The 21,352-nt window shown below is 55.0% G+C and overlaps 4 protein-coding genes across 5 annotated transcripts in view; 2 read left to right on the top strand and 2 right to left on the bottom strand.

The window, feature by feature from the left end:
• Positions 1 to 13,689, top strand: part of Ranbp3 (RAN binding protein 3) — a 32,289-nt gene extending 18,600 nt beyond the window's left edge. Inside the window, exons 10-18 of the mRNA XM_048812621.1 lie at positions 2,443 to 2,562; positions 4,609 to 4,712; positions 5,494 to 5,572; positions 6,596 to 6,698; positions 7,163 to 7,287; positions 8,835 to 8,955; positions 11,351 to 11,493; positions 11,995 to 12,178; positions 12,281 to 13,689. Coding sequence (XP_048668578.1) covers positions 2,443 to 2,562; positions 4,609 to 4,712; positions 5,494 to 5,572; positions 6,596 to 6,698; positions 7,163 to 7,287; positions 8,835 to 8,955; positions 11,351 to 11,493; positions 11,995 to 12,178; positions 12,281 to 12,324 — 1,023 coding nt within the window. The 3' untranslated portion in view covers positions 12,325 to 13,689. The remainder of the gene's footprint in view (positions 1 to 2,442; positions 2,563 to 4,608; positions 4,713 to 5,493; positions 5,573 to 6,595; positions 6,699 to 7,162; positions 7,288 to 8,834; positions 8,956 to 11,350; positions 11,494 to 11,994; positions 12,179 to 12,280) is intronic.
• On the bottom strand, positions 13,616 to 15,277 carry Caps (calcyphosine). Its single transcript, XM_015503680.2, has 4 exons — positions 15,052 to 15,277; positions 14,793 to 14,970; positions 14,409 to 14,615; positions 13,616 to 14,324 (listed from the first exon to the last, which is right to left on the bottom strand). Exons 1-4 carry the CDS (start codon positions 15,132 to 15,134, stop codon positions 14,223 to 14,225), a joined length of 570 nt encoding a protein of 189 aa, XP_015359166.1. The 5' UTR covers positions 15,135 to 15,277; the 3' UTR covers positions 13,616 to 14,222.
• Positions 15,278 to 15,616: 339 nt separating this feature from the next.
• Vmac (vimentin type intermediate filament associated coiled-coil protein) lies at positions 15,617 to 20,617 on the bottom strand. 2 transcript variants are annotated; one of them, XM_015503677.2, is made up of 2 exons: positions 19,772 to 20,617; positions 15,617 to 18,417 (listed from the first exon to the last, which is right to left on the bottom strand). In XM_015503677.2, exons 1-2 carry the CDS (start codon positions 19,960 to 19,962, stop codon positions 18,099 to 18,101), a joined length of 510 nt encoding a protein of 169 aa, XP_015359163.1. In that variant the 5' UTR covers positions 19,963 to 20,617; the 3' UTR covers positions 15,617 to 18,098. The 2 variants fall into 2 exon arrangements, with proteins under 2 accessions (XP_015359163.1, XP_048668645.1); XM_048812688.1 differs by lacking the exon at positions 19,772 to 20,617 and adding an exon at positions 19,248 to 19,765.
• Ndufa11 (NADH:ubiquinone oxidoreductase subunit A11) overlaps positions 19,961 to 21,352 on the top strand; it is a 7,664-nt gene continuing 6,272 nt past the window's right edge. Inside the window, exon 1 of the mRNA XM_015503840.1 lies at positions 19,961 to 20,027. Coding sequence (XP_015359326.1) covers positions 19,961 to 20,027 — 67 coding nt within the window. The remainder of the gene's footprint in view (positions 20,028 to 21,352) is intronic.

The raw sequence follows: 21,352 nt of genomic DNA, 5'->3' as shown, positions 1-21,352 counted from the left end.
GGGAGCAGGGAGGGGACAGTCCTATTCTTTGATAACATCTTGCCTAGAGAGAACTCCCCAGGGTCCCATGACAACTCAATCAGTTTCTTCCAGGGGCAGTGCCCCACCCCACCCTATGCCCCAGCCACCTGTGCTAGGCCCCACCGTTTCAAAGTTCCAGCATATCCCTAGAACACTGGCAAACCATGAGCCTGCCAGGGGGGTCCTTTCCTCAGCCCGGGAGATTAGCGCCTCAAGCAGCCTGCTTGGCAGGCCCTGGGCTACCGAGCATCTGGCCCCCAGTGTGTGTGGTCCTTTGGGGTAGCTTATCCTGAGTCCTGGGAGTCACTGGGTCCAGAGGAGTGGCTTTCATGAATGATTGTCTTGCAGTATTTCATGGGAAGAAGAACCTCCCCCTCTGCACACAAGAGTCAGTTCTCCAGGATTTGGGTGGTTCCATTGAGTTGGAAAGCATGCCTGGGGGCAGCTCGGGAATAGTTCATTTAAGAAAAATTAAAAGGTCCCCCAGGATTCCAGGACTATGGAGGCCCAGGGCAATGTATTTCACAGCAGCTGAAGTGGGGGACATTAGATGACCAGCTGCTCCCAAGCTTGGCAGGTGCCTTTTGGTCATCTGCAGTAATGCACCACTTGGCATCTCTGAAAAGCCTGGCTGGACCCACGTGTCTTCTGTACTCTGCAGCCGAGTCAACAGACCTGCTGCCTGTGGTTTTGAACCCTCCACTCAGGTGGGAGCTTGGCTGTCTCTAGTTATGTTCTAGAACTTCCCCTGCCCCTGTGTTCAAACCACAGGTCTCAGTTGGGAATGTGGGAATAGGAAATGCTGAGGCGTTGAGGGCAGTGGGTCAGGAGCACAGTTCTTCTGAGTTGGAGGGGCTCCTGGAAGAGACCCAGCCCGTCCCTGACACTGCTCACTTCCTGACAGCGAGTGCATGGCTGTGCTGGTGGCACCAGTTGCCACAGCTCACACGAGCTGTAGAGTTTCAATCCGTCCCAACCCAGAAGGTGTCCCCCTGAGTTGCCCTCCTGCATCTAGCCCTTCCCCAGCCCTGCAGGCCACCGGGATCACTCCTCTCCATCTCCTGTGCTGGGCTGCGGATGATTCTATCTGGCTCCCAGTTCCTCCTGACATCCCCCTTCTGCCACCCAGCCAGTGCTCCCTGTGGGTGTGGGTGGAGCCACACAGGCCACACATGCCACCAGCAGTTCTGCATGTGGCTGACACTAGGACAGAAGTGGAGGCTCTTGCTGCTGGCACTGCCACACTTGCTATCCTCTGACACCCTGGTCTGCAGGGACTGAGGGTTCACCAGGCAGACTTTTGTCTTTCTTGTCACCTCAGAAACATGGCACACACTGACATGCTACCATGGGGGACCATGAGATAGTAGACTTAAGGCTCAGGTGACACATGGGGCTTTATTTGCTTTGCTTTTTTGGCAGTGCTGGGATGGAATCCAGGGTCTCCCATGTGCTAGAAAAGGATTAACCACTGAACCACTCCACCCGGTTCACTTTTGATCAAAATGGATTTACACTTTCATATCTCACAACTTGTTTATCTTTCTGATTGCTGAGGGCATCCTGCCTTTCTCGGTAGCAGCTGCATTGTGAGTGCCCCCCCCCCCCCCGTTGTGTTTTAAATCCTAAGTTATGTTAGTCCTTTGGCTAACGATGAACCTCTGGGTTGTTTCCAGCTCTCTGCCAGTATTGATGGTGCTGCAGCAAGTACCTTGCTCTGTCTCTCTCTGCCAGAGCCCTCCTCGAAGTGTTTCTGAGAACAGGGTCTCAGAAGTAGCTTCTAGCCATGTTGGGTGTGATGTTCGTCTCTGCATCTTATCCACCTAGACAGAAAGGCCACCACTCATCAGTGGGCTTTTCAAAACCAAAACCTAGTCTGACTCTATGCCCAGAAGCTCTGGTACCATTTAGGCCACCCTGGCCTTACAAAGGTCCAATTCCTGTTAAGTAACCCAGGGGACTATGGGTTGGTTCCAAGCATCCCAAGGTGGGTAGAAGCCTCCAGCATTGCCTGTCCAGGCCACCGCATCTCACTATCCACTTAGGAACCACCTCTGCCAAGGCATGGGAAGAGGCTGGCAGCCCTTTGCCCTACCAAGGCAGGGGGGGCCTCTTGCCAGTTGGGAGCGGCTGGTCTCAGGCCTGTCCGTCACATACCCTTTATCTAAAGCAGAGCCCTGCGCCTGTTTAGGGAACCTGCAGCACATGGAATGGGTCCTTGTCTGCCTCTCCCACGGCTCTACCCAGGGAGAGCTGACCCTGCTGCTGGCAAGGCAGGTGTGCTGGGGAGTCCTCAGGCCCCCGCTGGCCCAAGGACCACAACCGAAAGAGCCACATGGAAAAGACAGAAGAGTGTTCTGGTTCTGTGTATCTGGGCTAATGTGTCCCCTTTTCCCAATTTTTGTGTTTTGTTTTTAATAGGAGAAAGAGCCCCAGAAAAATGAGTCTAGCAATACTTCTGAGGAGGAAAACTGTGAGAAGAAAGATCAAGTTGCACAGCAAGCCTTTGTATTTGGGCAGAACTTGAGGGACAGAGTTAAGGTATGTGATCAGGGATTGAATGAGATATTGAACTACTGAGTTGATTTTTATTTATTTATTATTTTTTTTTTTTAATGACTTCGTGTTCAACAAGAAAATCAGTGGACTTTCCTTTAGATTTAACCAGAATATCTGAAAGTACAGAAGGGGGGGTTTATCACGGCTCCCAGTCTGAGCTCATCCAGCCTGCTCCGTCCCTTTAGGTCTGAGCAAGGCAGCCTCTCTTGGAGGAAGGACATGGCAGAGGAAAGCTACTTAGTTCAGAGCAGCCAGGAACGGAGACAGAAAGGGTCTGAGACGAGGAATACCCTTCGAGGGTGCGTGCCACGGCCTCCGTCCATCCTTCAGTGGTAGTTCAGTGGTGCAGCACACCTGGGCTCCATCCCCAGTACACATCTTCAGAACACTGCTGCGTTAGGGCAACCTTCAGCACACACGTTTGGGGTCACTCGTGTACCAGCTATGACAAACCATCATCGCCTTTTTTTTAAGTATTTATTTTTTAGTTGTAATTGTACACAACACCTTTATTTTACTTATTTATTTTTATGTGGTGCTGAGGATCGAACCCAGGGCCTTGCGTGTGCTAGGCAAGCGCCATTGAGCCCCAACCCCGGGCCATCACCTTATTTTTGTTGTAGTTGAGACAGACTCGCACTGTGTTGCCCAGGCTGGCCCTGAGCTCCTGGGCTTAAGTGATCCTCCCGTCTCAGCCTGGAAGTGGCGGGAACAACAGGACACAACACTGTGCATGGACACCTTATTTTCTCAAAAACAGGTTGGGAGCTGGACATGGTAGTACAAACATGTGATCTCAGTGACTTGGAAGGAAGGCTAAGGCAGGAGGATCCAAAGTTCAAGGCCAGCCTAGGTAAACTTGGAGCCCCCTGCTGTCCTGATGAGGTGTTTCTGTTTCCAGCTGATGAGTGAAAAATAAGGAAGGCTGCAGATGTAGTTCAGTGGTGCAGCACACCTGGGCTCCATCCCCAGTACCACCAAAAAAGGATAGGTGAGAGCAGGCATCTGTCACTGGCTGCCCTCAGGTGTGTCAGTCATGTCTGGACACTCGAGTTGAGTGGGAAGCTTTGGCAGTGTCGGAGGACAGCGTCTCTGGGCCCATGGGCTGGAGCCCTGGGGAAGCCCCGAGCGCTCTGCCACGGCTCTTCAGCAGCTCATCTGGTAAGAAGCTTCTGTAGTAGCCTGAGAGGTGGCATCAGTGGCTATCTCTGGAACAAGTGTGGTGTCACAACTGGGGGTGTCCCAGCATGGAGTGGGTGGAGGCCAGGGATGTTGCTCAGCATCCTGAAGTGCAGTACTCAGGATGCCCACCCAGAGAATGACCCAGCCTAGTGTCCATAGCACCCAATGGGAAAGCTTAAAATAAGGAATCAAAAATTTCTGCTGAGAAGGTGTTGGATAGTCTTCCTGCTGTCTGCTTGTTAACTCCCTGTCCGACAGCAGGACCAGTCCTGAAACACAGAAACTAGGTGTTGACGCTGCCGCAGAAATGAGTCTCTTTTGCCTGTTCCCACTAGGGACGGGTGAGAGACTTAAAATACACCTACACTTAGGCCATTCAGGCCCAGTTCTCTGTCCCTCACATTTGGGGGTGGCTGCTGTTGAAGTGGGTGGGATCAGGGTCTCACAGATGTCCAGGGCCTTGGAGTCTTGATGTCAGATCTCTCAGCATCTCCCCTGAGGGCAGCCTTGAAAGAGCCTCAGAGAGTGCTTCTATCCTGTCTGTACCCAGCCCCTTGGGAGTCCCAGGGTGCAAATCTGTGCTCTGTGGTGTGGTCAGAAGTACTGGCCTGCACCAGCTTCAGGGCAGGTGTCTGTGGCGAGGTAGAAGAGCTTCCTGAATGCTCTGTGGTCTGTTTCTCTATCTTAACCACTAAAAGCAACATGTGAAATTGGTGACAGCCACACATAGCACATGCACTCAGCAGGAGCTGACCTCAGAGCCATGACCCACAGTGCAGGGTCCTGCAGACAGATAGCTGTAGAGCCCCAGGCCCTTCTGTCCTGATGGGGTGTTTCTGTTCACAGCTGGTGAATGAGAATACCGATGTAGCCGGCTTGGAGAGTGCCGGACAGCCCAGCTCAGACACACCAGCTGCCACCAACTACTTTCTCCAGTATATCAGTTCCAGGTAGGTGTCAGAGCTGGGAAGAGGTGGTGGGGAGAAAGCCTCAGCCACGGTGGGGCCATTCATGATCTTTCTGCCTTGGGCCTGGGGACCTTGGTGGTGGACCAGGAGCCAACCCTGTCCTTCCCAAGGGATGTGGAGCAGGAGGAAGCAAAAGCCATCATAGTCAAGGTACCCCAGGCCCTCCTTTACTCCCCCTTCTGGGTGAAGCCATGGGCCAGGGTTGTCCCAGACAACGACAGACCTCCTGCAAGACCAGAGTCCAGTGTGCTCATCAGGGGCATATGGAGGATACAGCCTAGCCTCAGAGTGACCCTCTCACGTGGACCAAACGACTAGAGCAGAGCTGATAGGGCCAGTGGCAGCTTGGTCACCTCCTGTAGCCACGAGGGGCCAACCCCAGTGCCCCTTAACGTGGGTGTGGCTACGTGGGGTGAAGGCTGTGGGTTACCCTGGTTGGTGCCTGAGGTACTACTCCCCAGAGCTTCAGAAGGAGAGGTCTCCCTGCCTGGGAGACAGGCCTGAAGAGCTAATGAGTGTGGCCTCCCCTGTGTCATTGGGATCCTCCACCAAGCAAGCTAAGGCTGGGTTTCTGCCTGGCAGTGTGCATGGCCCAGGGACTCTGGATCCCACTAGCTGCAGCCCGTCAGTAGAGGGAGAGGGGTCCAGACTGCTCCCTGCCGATGTTGGGGGGGTGGTCATTCCTGCACCTGCATGTTGGTGTACGCGTGTTCACACGTGCACATTTACCTGATCACACACTCGTGGCACATCTCCTCTCCAGTTTAGAGAACACAGCCAACAATGCCGACGCTTCCAGCAACAAGTTCGTCTTTGGCCAGAACATGAGCGAGCGTGTTTTGGTGAGCAGCCCCTCGTGGCACTCTTCTTCTTGGACCCCAAAAGCTTTTAGCACCAACCCCTGATTGATAGGCATGTGGCTGTGGCTGCCATGTCTCCTACAAAATCAGGACTTTAAGTTGTAAATAAAAGAGAAAGAAAGTCAGGCTCAGACTCGGCTTAAAGATGGACTGGCCCTTGACTCTGGTGGCCCAGGGGGCTGACTTAGTCCTAACTTGGTCTTCCCTTGCAGCCATGGGGCCAGACTGGCAGCCAGAGTGCCTTCTCCATCCCTATAAGGGCAGTCGGAATGAGTGACAGCCGTGTGAGGCTGAAGTTCTTGGCCATATGCCGCAGGCCCCCAAGTCCCACCCAGACCACAAGTCTGTAGCCAGTGGGGGCAGCAGGTCTTTTGTTCCCTGTTGAAGTAGAGCCAGCCATGTCTGTGGAACGAGGTCATCCTGGGCATCCGGGCACACATCGTGGCCAGAACACTTGGGTATATGAAAAGGCCATTTTCTGTTCCAGAGAGCCCAGCTGGCATGGGAGAGGGTTCTAGAGCACTGTTCTTCCTGCCTCTATTCTTTCTCTTCCCAATTGAACGGCCACAGCCAGTTGTGACTGTGGGGAAGGCTCTGTTCTGGCCCGTCGTCGTTCTTTCCAGCTCTGTCTGGTTTGTAGCAAGTTGTCCCCACGTCAGTACTGCCCTTTTCCTGCACAACCATCTGTTCACAGACTCACTTCACAGGTTGGTGTGCAGACAAAGATGAATGGCACAGCCCATGTTGGCAATCTGCTGGTGGCGCAGGGCTCCTGGTGGTGCTAGGAGAGACCGTGTTCCCAGAGCTCTGGGGCAGCTCTCAGGTGTTCACATGTGACATTCAGGGTGGCCCGTTCAGACTGGCCCCACATGGTGCTGGGGAGCATCACGCAGAGTCAGGGGCCCAGCTAAGAAGGGTCTGGCACTTCCCTCCCCACCAGGGCTTTCTCCCCTCCTGTTTTTGCCACCAGCACCACGTAGTCATTCTCCTTTTGTTTCCCTGCAGAGTTTCCCCAAGTTAAACGAGGTCAGCTCAGATGCCAGCAGGGAAAACGCAGCTGCCGAGTCTGGATCTGAGTCGTCTTCCCAGGAGGCCACCCCTGAGAAAGGTACATCCTAGTCCCGCAGGTCAGCTTGGGGTGGCCAGTGACAAGGGACACTGTATCTCTGCATCCGATGGGGGAGGACTGCAGGGCCTGTCTTCCCCAGCATGGAGACCAGTTAGGAACAGTCTGAGAGCCGTGGTTGTGACCACAGCGCTCTGTGCTTCAGCTGGAGGCAGCTGTGCACCTTGAAGGGCGTGGGGGCCCCGGGCGTGCCACTGGGCCAGGTGCTCTGAAGCAGGCCAGGAAGGTTCTCCTGCATCCTCTCTCAGGAGCCCCGCTGTCCTGTCCTCTGAGGAATGAGAACATTTCACATGTAGTGGCTCTAGATGGTTTTCCCGCAAGGTCTCCTCGAGGCAGTGCGTCTGGCCTGCTAGGGGTGGCCGGCCTCCCCAGGGCAGACCAGTACTTTTGAACCACTGGGAGGCATCCCCTCGCCCCTTTCCAAATACATAGTCAATCTTGTTTAGCTAATAACATTGCAGAGTCCCTGGTCGAGTCAGCAGCTGCCTACACCAAGGCCACAGCGCGGAAGTGTTTGTTGGAGAAAGTGGAAGTGATCACTGGGGAGGAGGCAGAAAGCAACGTGCTACAGGTGAGGGCTGCAGGGAGCTAGCGGGCACAGGCGTGGGACGGTATCTTTCACAGTGGCCCCAGGCCCTGGTCACAGGCCCGTTGAGGTTACACTGCCTGCCCAGGCACTTCTCATACTGACTCTTTGAGGCAGCTCACGGATGAGACTGTCCTAGCACTTCCTCTCCTCACCCATACTGAACAGCTGAATTACTTGTCATACTGGCGCCCCATGTAGTCCTGGCCGGGGGTGGGTGGGTATGGGTATGGCCAGAGCCTGGGCGCCCTTCCTGAGGTACCCCCTTGGTGTGCTGCACACCGCCCTCGGCCATCCCTCCCTCCAAATGGATGTGCATGTGTCCGCCAGCCTCGTGGAGTGCCGCGGGCTTCTGTTGGCACTCCTTTTCCACCCAACATTGTTTCTTTCATCTGTTCATGACAGGGGGTCACTGATGTGGAGGGGGGTCCACATTTTTTTCCTCTGAAGGGCTACATGAGGTTTCTGCCGTGTGCTTTTCTCCTGTTAACACATGTGAGAGCTTTGTGGAGGGATGGCGCACATCTATAGAAGGTGCTCTTTACAGCTCACGGTTCAGGGGTCGTCAGTGCACGCACAGAGTTGCACAACCGTCACTACAAATGAAAACGTAAAACTTTTTCATCCCTTAAAAAGAAGCCTCATTTTCCTGAGCAGTCATCCCTTGCCCGCCCTAGCCCCTGACAAGCACAAATCCATTTCCTGTCTGTGGATTTGCCCTTTTGGACAGTTCCTGTCGGTGGAGTCGCGTGCTCGGTGACCTGTTGTGCTGGCTCCTCGCTGAGCTTGTTTCAGGCTCATCCTTGCCTTAGCGTGTCAGAGCCTGGTTCCTTTGCACAGCTGAGAAATTCTCCAGTGTATGCTGGGACCACACTTGCCTGTCCGTTCACCAGTTGATACTCAGTGAGCTTTCGCATGGACACCTGGGCATGGAATTGCTGGGCCAAGTGGACACTTGGTGTTTAGCATTTTGAGGAACGCAGAGGGAGTGCTGTTCTTCCACAGCAGCTACCCCACGTCACTCCCCTCCTGCAGCGGCTGACAGTCTCTGGTTCTGGCCATCCTGGTTGGGTGGGAGGAGGTATCTTTGTAGTTTCTTTTGTTTCTAAAATCATTTTTTTTTTAATATCTCTTTACTACTGTTTGACTTGACCTAGTTTAAGGGAAGGATAAAAAAACTGGGCAAGGCTGGGCACAATGGCTGTAAATTCCTGTAAACCCAGAAGCTCAGGAGGCTGAGGCAGGAGGATCGCGAGTTCAAAGCCAGCCTCAGCACGTTATGAGGCGCTAAGCAACTCAGTGAGACCCTGTCTCTAATAAAATGCAAAATAGGGCTGGGGATGTGGCTCAGTGGTCTGGTGCCCCTGAGTTCAATCCCCGGTACCAAAAACAAAAAAAACTGGGCAAGGACCTGCCATGGCCCTATGTCATAGTTTGCTGGCCCTGGTAATCCAGGTAACCCATACAGAGACAGGGTGTGCACGACAGTGAGCCGATAGGGCCCTGCTCACCAAGGGCCATGTGTATTCCAGACCCAGTGCAAGCTGTTTGTCTTTGACAAGACCTCACAGTCCTGGGTGGAGCGAGGCCGGGGGCTGCTCAGGCTCAACGACATGGCATCGACCGACGATGGGACACTGCAGTCCCGACTTGGTGAGCTGCCGAGGGAGGGGCTGCCAGGCCTCCTGCAGGTGGGCATGGCAGGGTCCCTATGGAGAGAAAGGGCTTGGGGTTGTTCCAAGATCAGACAAGAAGTGCCTTTCCAGAAGGAGTGAAAGGGAAACCTGACCTGGCCTAGGAATGGAAGACCAGTCAAGACGGGACAGTGTGGCCCCAGCACACCCAGTCAGCCTGCCAGCTGGGCACCCTCAAAACAGGCCTGACCCAGTGACTCCAGCTGCCAGCCCTTCCAAGACTTCTCCCTAGTGTTGAAATATTTAGCAATTTTTAAATTTACTTTCACTGATAACATAGCAATTTTATGATAGAAAGGAGAAAGAAGAAATCAGCATTAATTATTTCTTTTTAAAGAGAGAAGTCTCTGCTCGTAACGTATTGATTCCTCCTGTTTTGTGGTCCTTTTTAAGGAAATAGAGCAATTTTATATCCTGCTTGTTTCACTTACTATTTGTGAGCATTTTCCAATAGCATTAAATATCCCTTTAAAATAAAGATTCTCCAGCCCCCAGGCGCAGTGGCCCACGCCTGTAATCCCAGTGGCTCAGGAGGCTGAGGCAGGAGGATGGTGAATTCAAAGCCAGCCTCAACAACAGCGAGGTGCTAAACAACTCAGGGAGACCCTGTCTCTAAATAAAAAAGAGAATAGGGCTGGGATATGGCTCAGTGGTCAAGTGCCTCTGAGTTCAATCCCTGATACCCCCCAAAATAAGTAAAGATTATCAGCTGGACACAGTGGTCATCCCTGTCATGCCAGCTATTCAGGAGGCTGAAGCAGGAGTATTGCAACTTCAGGGTTAGTCTGGGCAACTTAGTGAGGCTCTGTCTCTGTCTCAAAATGAAATTTAAAAAGGGCTGGGGATGTAGCTCAGTAATAAAGCACTTGCCTGGCATGCATGGAGCCCTGCGTTCCATCCCCAGTACTGCAAAAATAAAGAAATAACAATTGGTTTTGAAAACTTCTATGTGAACATTCTATTGGCAATTACTATATTTTAGTCTCTGTTTATTTAGCTGCTTCTTTTTTTTTTTTAATATGGTGCTGGGGATTGAACACAGTGCCTCATGCATGCTAGGCCAAGTGCTCTACTAGTGAACCACAACCCTAGCCCCCTATTTAATCCCTGACAGACATTTAGGTTGTTTCAGATTTTTGTAAACTATCATAGATAACAAGGCGGGGCCATCTTAATGCATGAATTTTATTTCCATAAGTAAGCTTGTTATAAAAGTGAATATGTGCACATACTGGGGAAAGCTGTGTACGTGTGTGTCTGTGTTTAAAAGCACATGCTCATCTTTTCTCATCTTCTCTGATCAAAGTATTTTTTGTGGGTTTCTGGCCCAAGGTAGCTCACATTCCCCTTAAGCGTTGTTTTACACAGTTCAATTCAGAAACATCCCTGAGGTCAGAGCAGAGATGAGAATCATCCTGCTAAGTTGCCAAGGCTTGCAAAGTTGCCTGTGCTGGCTTCGAGATAGTGGTCCTCCTGCCTCAGTCTCCTGAGTCACTGGAATTAACAGATGTGTGCTACCACACCAAGCTTCAATTGACTTTTACTATTTTCTTATGGAAGCATTCAAATGTGTGAGCAGAGTGTGCATGGTGGGGTTCCCCAGCTGTTGTCAGCACATGCGGCCAGCCCACTGCCATGGATCCCTCCCCCCATTACCAAGCACCACCCTCGGCACCCTGTCCCTTCCCCAGCCCCCATGTCTGAGGCAGGTACCTGGCCCAGGGATGTGAGCACAGGGAGATCTAGCTGAGAGGGCCCCTGGCAGAGGTGACAGCCTAGCCCTCCAGTGGGCAGGGCTGAGCCAGCAGGAAGATGAGATTTAGCCATGTCCATGCCATGGACACAGGCCAGGTGCATGGGCCCTGGCAGTGTGGGCAGCATCCAGAGAGACAAGGCCTGCCCTTCCCTCCACAGCACGCTGCCCTCCTTCCTGGCTTCCTTTTGGTGGATGCTCTAAGCAGTCTTCTTACTTCCTCTTTTTCCTAAGAAAACCAGAGGATAGAGGCCAGGACTTGGCCCAAGAGTGGGGATGGTCAAGAGGGCCCCAGCTTCCCTCTCAGCATGTGCAGCCCTCACCTCCTACAGCCCGTCTCCTGCCCTCTCCGATCCCCCATTTCCCCAAGGGAATGGCTGTCCTGGCACTTGCCTGTGTGGACCAAACAGAACTCTCACAGGGCCGGATGTGGCCTCCAGCCACTGGCTTGCCACACCAGTCTGTGCAGCCACCGATCCACCAGGGTCCTGCAGGAGTTGGGCTGGAGACTTGCTGGCTGGCCAAGTTGGATTCTCTTTCAGGTTGTTGCCTCTGGTGGTGGCGGGGTGGGGGCCAGGCTGAGTGGCCTTGTTGGTTACAGTGATGCGGACCCAGGGCAGCCTGCGGCTGATCCTCAACACCAAGCTGTGGGCCCAGATGCAGATGGACAAGGCCAGTGAGAAGAGCATCCGCATCACCGCCATGGATACTGAGGACCAGGGTGTGAAGGTCTTCCTGATCTCGGTGAGCCACCCTTGGGCAGGCTGCTGGACTCAGAAAGAAGGCTGTACCCCATAGTCCACCCACCACGCGGGGTTCCTTGACATGCTGGGCGCCACTTGCCTGGACTCTGGGAGGTAGACTCCTGTGGGTGTCACCCAGACCTGTGTTCTAGCTGTGGAGAATGGGGTGTGCCCTGAGGTCAGCACACCCAGAAGGAAGCCTCACCCTCTGTTTCCTTCTCCCTGTCTCCCCCTTAGGGGCTGGCCAAGGTCAGAGGTGTGCTTAGGGCAAACAACCCTGTGTGTTGGTCACCCCATCCTGTGTCATGTGAACGGATGACACGTGTCCCCAATCTTGACCTCTGTGTCCTGGCCCCAGTATCCTCCCAGCCACCTAGGGGTGGGGATGGCCTTATGGATGTGACCGGTTGGCAAGCCAGGTCCCCTTGTGAGTAGGACACCTCCCACCCCCATCCCCAGCAGGATGGGTCCCAGGGCCCTCACAACCCCCTGCCTCCCCCAGGCCAGCTCCAAGGACACAGGCCAGCTGTACGCTGCCCTACACCACCGCATCCTGGCCCTTCGCAGCCGTGTGGAGCAGGAACAAGAGGCCAAGATGCCCGCCCCTGAGCCTGGGGCCGCCCCATCCCACGAGGAGGATGACAGCGATGATGATGTGCTGGCTCCCTCGGGGGCTGCCGGGGCCGGTGAGCCAGGCACTGCCTGCCCAGGAGGGGCCCAGAGCTGACCTCCTGGCCCATGTGGGCCGAGCCAGAACTGGCCCCAAGGTGACGCTGCTCTTCCCGCAGGCGCAGGTGAGGAAGGTGACGGGCAGACGCCTGGGAGCACATAGCAGCCGGCGCACAGGAGGCTGCTGCTTGGTCGTCTGTCTGCCGCCCGCCCCCTCCCCGCAGGCAGCGGCACCATGGGCGGAGCCACACCCACTGGGTTGACCACAGTCTGGATCTGCGTCCATTGGAAAGCAGACTCACTCGGGAGCTGCCTGGATGTGGTTTGGGACATGAGACCTCATCATATTGATGAGCAAAAAAAAAGAACGTTCCTCCCTGCCCCTCCTCTGAAATGGCACATTAAGACTTGTCACAGCTTCTCACTGGGACTGGGAGACCTGGTTTCTTCACCCTGCGTGTCGCAGCCTCTGGGTGCAGCAAGGGCCTCTGGCCCCCCTGCCACCACACCCTCCCTCCTGCATGGGTGGCACCTGCCTGGGAGCAGTGGCCAAGCCTGGGCTCTGCTCCAGGAGCCAGCACTGGGCCTGGGTGCTCCGTGTGGCTCTTTGTCTCCCATATTCTGATTTGATGGGTTTATATTTTACTTTTTTTTTTTTTTTTTTTTTTTTAATTTCCAAAGGCTTTGTTTTCACTTCTGGGATTGAGTTGCTCTCTTGCGCTGAGCAGGCACAGCTCCTTGACGGCTTGTTCTTGTGGTCCTGGCCTCTGAGCCAGGGTCAGTAGGCCCCCACTCTGCCCACCTGGGTTCCTATAAGCTGAGTCACGGGACGGTGGGGTGTCCGCTTCCATCTGGCCTAGGTCTGGAGATGCCTATCTAAAAAAAGGCCACGGAGCCTGGGAGGGGCCCCAGGGACCCCTAGTAGCCTCTTCCCCGTCCACATCATGTGATCCATCTGTCCGCGGGCACCTGGTGCCAGCCTGCTTCCTGCTGTGGGCCACTCCTTGCACAGCCCTGGACATCATACCCTCACAACGGGCTGGGACCTCTGGGAGAGGCAGCAGGGCCCTAGCTAGCCATGGGGACCAGGTCCCAGACAGTACGCTGTCCCCATGCACACAGCATACAGGAGTGGGTGCCTGGGTACCACCCCGTAGGGCAACCCATAGAGGAGGTGGACCTTGTGCACAAGGCTCCTCAGGACTTTAGAGGAAATCCCCCAGCCCTGCCCCCCCCCCGGGGTGAAGAGGAGGCCCCGATTTGCAGCTGTGCCACCCACACCTCCAGGGGCAGCCAGAAGCCCCAGGGCCAGGGTGGCTCCGTGGGTCTGCACTGCCCAGCCCCCTGCAAGCCTGAGCCAGGGGAGACACCAGAAGCCTGCCCAGGAGATCCGGTCACACTTCTCTGCTTTACGCCTTAGCCAACTAGTGACAAGGAAAACCAGACAATGCCCATGTGTTTTGGAACATTTATGTAAGATTGTCATATGAAATGTATTTGGGAACTACATTAAAACTTTTAACTAAAACCCCAGCCTCCTGCATGCCCCAGGGGCCTCAGGAAGCCAGACAGCCCTGCCGGGAACAGCTTACACCTCACAGGGAGAGGTGCCCAAGTAGCCTGGCTGCCCGAGCACCCCTGCCCTGCCTCGCACTCCACACCTGGGCAGGAGTCCAAACCGCCTCCCAAGACTGGCCTCCATGTGGAGCCTCCACTTGGACCTGCTGTTTGCTTCCCCCTCAGGGGTCACCTGGCTCTCTATGGGATCCACAGGGGAGGGAGTGAGGGTACCTGCAGTGACTGGGGCCTTGGTCAACAAGCGGCCTAAGGGCTGCTTTCCCTGGGGTCCAGAGCCAGTGACCTTTGGAACTTTTGTCCCACGTCTGCCTGGTGGCCCAGCAGGAGGCCTGGTCTCACCAATTCCTCAGGCTCATTTCTCACAGATTCCACTCCCACTCAAATCCCACTCGTGTCCCTGCTGGGGCTGTCTGGGGAGGGGCCGGCTCAGGCAGGTGGGAGGGGTCCTCGGCTCTGGGCACCAGCTGAGCGAGGGCAGTCTGCTCACAGCTGCCACGCACTGGTCATCATGGCCACAAACTCTTCATCTGTGTCCACGGAGGCGCTGAGGCCACTGTAGTAGTCCTGGAATTCTGCCAGCGTGACCTGTGGGCAGACAGGCTGTGATTGGGGGGCCAAGGCTGGACACCACCTTGGGGGGAGGAGAGCCCTGCGTGGGCATCCACCCACCTGCCCGTCCTTCTCGGAGGAGTCGAAGGTGTCCAGGAAGCAGCGGAGCACATCGTCCTCCCGCCACTCCCCACTCTGCACCTTGGGGTGGGCACGACCACTGTACACTCCACGGAGGTCGTCCACAGTCACCACGCCATCCCCGCTGCGGTCCAGCTTGGCAAAGGCAGCCGCAATGACTGCCTCCCGGGCCTGGGACATGGGGGGCTGGGGGAGGGGTTGGTGGTGACTGGAGGCAGAGGGTAGGGTGTCCCCAGCACACCCCTCCCCCAAGATTGTCAGGACAGGATGTCACCCCTGATGGGCGCTTCCTGATAGCAATCCTTAGGGGTGAGTCAGCCTCCCTGACTCTTGTGTCCTTGGATACCCAGAAGTGGGCCTCACCCTCAGGGCCCGCAGAAACTCCTCCAGGTCCAGTGTCCCGCTGCCATCGCGGTCCCAGCGCTTGCACACACCCTCTGCTTCGGCCTCATCCAGCAACATCCCCAATTCTGCCAGGCCCCGCCGGAGCTCCCTGGCATCCAGCACTCGGCTCCCATCCTGGTCCAGGCGACGGAAAAACCTGGGGTGGGGGGGTGGTTATGGTTGGATGGCAGGCAACCCCAGGGCTGGAGTCTGGAAGGTTTGCAGAAGACCCCGTCACCTGGCCAAGCTCCGGATGCCTGAGACCCCTCGGGACAGGCACTGTGCCCGCAGCCTCTCCACAGTGGCATCCACGGCATCCATTCTGGGTCGGGTCTGTGGGCACTTGGGACTTCCCACCCAGCTAGCCAGGCACAGGCTTCAAGCTGCCAACCAACCCACACTTGCTTGGCTGGCCTGTGTCTGTCCCCAAGTCCTGCTGACTTTGCTCTGTGTTAGGTCTGCGTCCTGCCTGGCAAGACCGTTGCTAAGGGTGGTGGCTCTGGAGACTGGGAGGGGCCCAGCTGTTAACTCTCCACGTGCTGAGGCTGATGGCGGTGCTGAGAGATCTGCTCACTCACTCGCAGCCCCAAGAGGTCCAGGCCTGGGCTACAGCCAGGCCCAGACAAGCAGGGACTCTTGCTGGTCACAGGGAAGAGAGAGAGGCTACAGCCCAGGGGAATAGGCAGTCGTGGGCAGAGAGAAGACCTGATTGCTGTGTGGCCCCGGGCAAGTCCCTTTCCCTCTCAGGGATTTACTGGGCAGCTCAGCCAAAGCAAAGCCAAGGTTGATGAAACTGCTAAAAGATTAAAGTTCAAAAGAACTCAAGGTCCTGGGGCCCCAGGAACTGCCCAGGCCCATGTCCAACAGGAGGTCTTCAGAGTCGGTGAATGCTGAGCTGAGAGCGAACTTTTAGAGATGTCACCACATCGTGACAAAGCTGTTTCTGGTAGATTTATGAACCAGTTACAGTATTTTGTCATTACAGATCTTTTTGTGGGTTGCTTTTTGGTCCTCAAACCAAACCTCTCCATTTGGACCAAATGGAGAAGTGACCCTGGGCTCTGCCAAGCTAGAGGCCTTCTATGGGTCATGAATGCCAGCTGAGGTGACAGGACCTCCTGGGACTGAAGGCACGGGGACCTGCCACCTGCACGGACCAGGGCATCAGAGGAGAATTTCCAAAACAGGGCCACCTCTCACATACCATCATGCCATACTGCTGGAAGTGACCCCAGGGCGAAGAAACAACCCAGATTACAAGCCACCCTGTGCCATGACTTGGTGGTTGACAAGAAACTTAAGTGACATCTCACTGCACAAATTCGGAAGGCTACTGCAGCCCAAAATTCTTGAGTGGGCAGAGATGAATTTCTTTTAAATGAGTGTTACATGCCGCAATTTTCTTCTGTAAAAAATGAAAATATAATCAATTTTTATAATTGTTTCGGGTTTTTTATTTTTGCATTGGGGGTGGAATACAGGGTCCCCCACAAGCTAGGTATACGCTGGACTACACCCCCGGAAATTTTCACTTTTTTAAAAACACGATGCCAGGCTGGGAGTGCAGCTCAGTGCCGGAGCCCTTGCCCAGCGTGGGGGGCTCTGGGCACCCTCCCCAGCCCCACAGAAAATAAAGAATTCCAGCAACCTCCCAGCACGGGACGCTGCCCTGGCCTTGCGGAACTGGAGGCCGGGCAGCTTTACTTGGAGGCCTCTGCCCACAGCTGTGAGAAGGAGACAAGTCTGGTGTCGACGTGTGCTGTCCAGATTAGACAACTGTGGCACCAGCTCCCTGCACTGGAACTCCTGTCTCCAAAGCTCGCAGGACCCCAACCAGGATCACGCACAACACGCAGGGCCAGCTCTCCTGCCCACGCCAGGGAGAGGATGAAGGGCCCAGCAGAGAAAGCAGACGGTTTATGCTTGAGGGCAGACAGTCCCCAGCCTGCTTCCCTTTGTGCAAACAGCAGCTCCCTTGTTCATCCAGAGAGGAAAATGGGGCCATTGTCACTGCACTGAGAGTCACTGTTGGATGCAGGCAGGAAGGCGGCACCATCCCAGGGCTGTGAATGACCGCCCGTTGAAACAGTCCCTGTTCTTGGGCACTTGCTGGCATGACAATTCCCTGAGTATGGAGCCTTGAAGGCGGCCCGCCAGGCAGGGAGCGGGAGGTACAGGGCCTGAGTCCCCTCCTTGGTTTGATAAAGAGCAAAGTTCCCTGAGTGCCTTGGGCGGCAAGGACAGCTAGACACAAGGAGTTAAAAAACAGTGTCTCTGCACGCTGCCACACAAGCTTGGCTGGCCCTGGGGAGGGGCTCCCTCAGGGCTCACAGGACCATCCCTGTCCCTGAGGGGGGCTCTGAGAAATGTCAGGCACTGGTGACAAACAGAACAAGAGACAAAAACCCTGCTGTCAAAGAGTTGACGCTACTGGTGAGATAGTGTGACACTCCATAAAGAGAATGGCATGGAATGATGGTGGGCAGGGCTGGCAGGGTAAAGGAGGGACTACTCCAAGTAAGATGGTCACAGAAGGCCTCTTGGAGGTAATATCTGAGCAAAGACCTGAGTGACAAGGAGCCAATCATGTGGCAATCTGGGGGGAAAAGTTATAGGAAGAGAGAAGAGCCCGCGTGCAGGTCCCAGGCAGCGCACCCTGAGGAAAGCATCTCGGCTGTCACCCCTGCCTGCTCATCCTTTGGGAGTAAATGTGGAGGAAAGGTCAGAGTTAGGGGACAGAGATCTAGGATAGAAATGTGTCATCACATGGTCAATGCAGATTGGCATGAGGCTTCCAGCCCCTAGCTGTGGTCCAAGGTCAAAAGCTAAGAAACACTTTAGGGTGTGTCAGGAGGAACAGTATCAAGGCCAAGGACAACAAATCTTGTGGAACTTGATGCCATCTGTCTCCACCAGACAGAGGTCTCAAATTCAGATGCTTCCAGGGCCAGGTCAACAGCCTCAGAGGTGAGGGCACCAATAGAACTCACCCTGGATAAAAGGGTACCCTGGACTCAGAGCCAGACGAGACCAGCCAGGTCTGAAGCCAGATATCCAGCTTCTCTGGAAGCATCACCAGTTGTTCAACAAGAGGATGGATTCAAAGTTTTGTCATTTGTTTTAACTTGTCAGATTAAACATGTGTATTTGGCCTATGGGCCCAATTGGAAACTTGGCCTTTTTAGATTGCTCTGATGTTTGGAAAGGGTCGTGGCTCTGCCCCTTGACACAGGTGGAAATCCCCAAAGGAGCCTTCTGCTTTCATTCTGGAATTTGCTCTGAGGCTCACACTGTGGTCCCAAACATCGTAGGCTGGGGGTGGTCCTGGTCCGCCTTCTCACCAGTGCTGTTGGCAAGGGGTGGGCCAGGCCCACTGGGGAGTAGATGGCCTGGGTCACTGGCTGGCAAGGGCCCCAGACGCTCGGCCTCAGCCAGGTCAGCCAGCAGTGCGACCAGGGGTGGCCGCCGGCGACAAATGTCCTGTAGCAGCTTGGCCCGTGGCTGCAACTGCTGGATGAGTTCATCCTTCTGGCGCACAGCAGCCTGCAGGCTGTGGATGGCGGCCTCGGAGGTCAGCAGCTGCTCCTGGAGAGCGGCAATCTCACTGCAGGAAGGCAAAGCGGGGCAGTTAGGATGGTGGGAGAGCAGAGGGGCAGCTCCCCCTGCTCCCAGCCCTCCCACAGCTCCCCATGGCTGTCCCCACCACTGCCTCCAGGCCCCTCTCAGTTACTGACTCTGTGTCTCCACCCAGTTCATGTGATAGAGCCCTAAATCCCCACCCACAAGATGGAGGCTTTGTGGGGCTGGGGATGTGGCTCAAGCAGTGGCGCGCTGGCCTGGCGAGCGTGAGGCCCGGGTTCGATCCTCCGCACCACATACAAACAAAGATGTTGTGTCCGCCGAAAACTAAAAAATAAATATTAAAATTCTCTCTCTCTCTCCCTCTCTCTCTTTAAAAAAAAAAAAAAAAAGATGGAGGCTTTGGGAGGTAATTAGGGTTAAATGAAGTCTGAGGTTGTGATCCCATGACAGAATTAGTGTCCTTATAAGAAGAGGCACCAGAGAGCTTGCTCGGTCTCTCTGCCACCAAGAACAAGCAACAGGTGGAAGTCTGCAAGCCAGGGTACTTTCACCAGAACCCAACCAACTGGCACCCTGATTGCATACTTCCAGCTTCCAGAACTGTGAGAAATAAACCTTGTTTTCTGAGATGCCAGCCATACTGCTTTGTTATGGCAGCCAAGCCACAACAGCTCACCACTCCCCATCTTTCTGCAGTTCCTGATCCTCAACATCTTTTCCCATTTCTCATGCTTTGATGGCTCCTCCAGGAAGCCTCCCTTTGGGTCCCTGAGATTGTGTGATCTGCCCCCTCCTATCACAAACCTTGATCATCCCATGATATAACCACCCAATGATATGTCTCTCTCTTACCAATGTGCTCCAAACCCAGCCCAGCACCTGGCACATATCAGGTGCTCAGTAAAGACAAATGGATGAATCCAATGAGCTCTGAATTCCTTGTTCCGCATCTGGACCCCAGGTCCTCCCTCCTCCCTGGGTACTTGTCTCATCTCTTTCAATCTTCAGCTGCCAAAAGGAACTCTTCAAAAATGCTGATATGATCATATCTTCCCCTGCTCAAGAAACTGCCATGGCTCCCAGTGCCGACACCAGGGAGTAGGTGCTCCCTGTGCCAGTCAGTACCCGCTGATCTTGCCTTGTGGGAAAAATAGGCTATTTGAAGTTACAAATTCACACGTATATCTTCATTTACATCCTGAGGACTAATCCGAGTTTTGCTTTGTGTTTTTCTTTTTTTTTTTATTCCTCCAATCCCATTAGCAGTCCAGCCCCCACGTGAATTCACAGGGTTCCTACTCTTCTTCCCCGTCCAATCTCATCTCTGCCTCCGCCCACCTCCTCTGGGAAGTCACCTGGCCGGATCCCAGTCTCACCGGTCTTTGGCGTGGCCCAGCTCTTCCAGGGCGGCGCGCAACTGCTGATCTTGGAGGGTCAGGCGCTCTGCTTGGGCGCTCACCGTGCGCTCCGCGGCCTCTAGCCGCGCCTCCAGCTCCGCCGCGCGCCGGTGAACCGCAGCCAGATGTGCGTTCGCCTCGCGAATCTGCAACGCGGGCGGCGCGGACATGGCCCCGCCGCGGTCCAGGCCGGACACGCCCCCGGGCGGCCCGGAACAGGCAGCCACGCCCCAAAGTGGGCCACACCCCCTCAGGGCCTTAGCACGATTGGCAGGAGCCCTTCTCTAGGCCCCGCCTCCGGAGCTGGGCTGTGCGTCTCCGGAAACCGAACGCCCTCACTGATTCAAGCATCTTGAAAGTCCGCCCTTAAGCCTAGCCTAAGATTGGTCAAGATCTTGACAGAACACGCCCCCGTGTAGGCCTGGTCCAGGGGCAATTCGTTCAGCTCACGGGATTGGTCGAATTTTCCAGACAAGCCCCGCCCTACTTAGAAAGTGACACCCGGAATGGTCCGGAACTCTCGGCCGCGGCAGGCACCAGCACGCCCGCCGGAACAGGCTGCTTTCCTCTGGGGCCCACACCATTGGCCACGTCTCTGTCAGGGGAAGTCCAAGAACAGACGCGCTTTAGGCTAACATAAGCTGCTCTTTTCTTTCTTCTTTTTAAACTTTATGTCAACTGTATTTTTATCTTTTTCCTTTTCTTGATGTTTCTGTGTGCTAATCAGTTATACATGACAGTAGAGTGCATTTTGACACATCACACATAAATGGAGTGTGACTTCCTTTCTACATGACGGAGAGTCACGGCCGCGTAATCATATATGCACATAGGGTGATGATGTCCGCTTCTTTCTACTATCCCCCTACCCCACAACCCCTTCCCCTCCTTCACGCTCCTCCGTCTAACCCAAGGACCTCTACCTTCCGAGCGCCACCCCCGCTCCCTTCCTGGGAATTAGCAGCCGCAGATCAGAAACAACCGCGCGGGGTTGGTCAAACCCCTCCGGGTTATTCCTTCGTTTTGGGCCACGCCCTCAAACCGAGACCTACTTCTTCCTACACGGTTCGGGCACAGAACGCTTCCCACTAAGATCCCAGAATTGGTCACGTTTCCATTAAACTTCGCCTCTATCCTGGCCACATCCTAAAGTTTAGTGGCACCCGGTTCAGACTCCTGTTTGGATATTGGTCACAGGGCATGACAACGTCCCATACAGATTCGGGCGCTAAGAGGGGCCACATACCTAGTCCGTACGTGGCGGTAGACCTAGCTCCCGTCAGTCTGCCCTGTAGAACAGACCCCACCTCCAGTAGTAAACCGTCCCTAACCTAGGACTCCCTGAGCCGGGACTAGCTCCCCCTCTGTCAATCGACCCTGCGTACTCGTGCTTCCTTAGGCCAGGCCCGCCCCCCTACGCATGCGCGCGACCCGTGTGCATAGCCGCGGAGCTCAATAAAGTTGCGCGCTTGTTGCGGGCCCCTCGGTCAGGGAGGTTGCGCGCACTTCCCCAGGAAGTCTCGCGAGAGTCGGCAGCGGCTGCCCTTGGGAGCGCGGAGC

Source organism: Marmota marmota, unplaced genomic scaffold (assembly GCF_001458135.2).
Source record: "Marmota marmota marmota unplaced genomic scaffold, marMar, whole genome shotgun sequence".
Lineage (NCBI taxonomy): Eukaryota > Metazoa > Chordata > Mammalia > Rodentia > Sciuridae > Marmota > Marmota marmota.
The sequence above is the reverse complement of the archived record's forward strand: the minus strand, read 5'-3'. Positions and strand labels throughout refer to the sequence as shown.

Excerpts from the sequence above, each read along its gene's own strand:
- Caps (XM_015503680.2), bottom strand. The coding sequence starts at position 15,134 with ATGGATGCCGTGGATGCCACTGTGGAGAGGCTGCGGGCACAGTGCCTG. Across the intron at positions 14,971-15,051 it reads GGCATCCGGAGCTTGGCCAG|GTTTTTCCGTCGCCTGGACC; the intron begins GTGACGGGGTCT and ends CCCCCACCCCAG. Across the intron at positions 14,325-14,408 it reads CCTCCGAGAAGGACGGGCAG|GTCACGCTGGCAGAATTCCA; the intron begins GTGGGTGGATGC and ends GTCTGCCCACAG.
- Vmac (XM_015503677.2), bottom strand. The coding sequence starts at position 19,962 with ATGTCCGCGCCGCCCGCGTTGCAGATTCGCGAGGCGAACGCACATCTG. Across the intron at positions 18,418-19,771 it reads CTGGGCCACGCCAAAGACCG|TGAGATTGCCGCTCTCCAGG; the intron begins GTGAGACTGGGA and ends GCCTTCCTGCAG.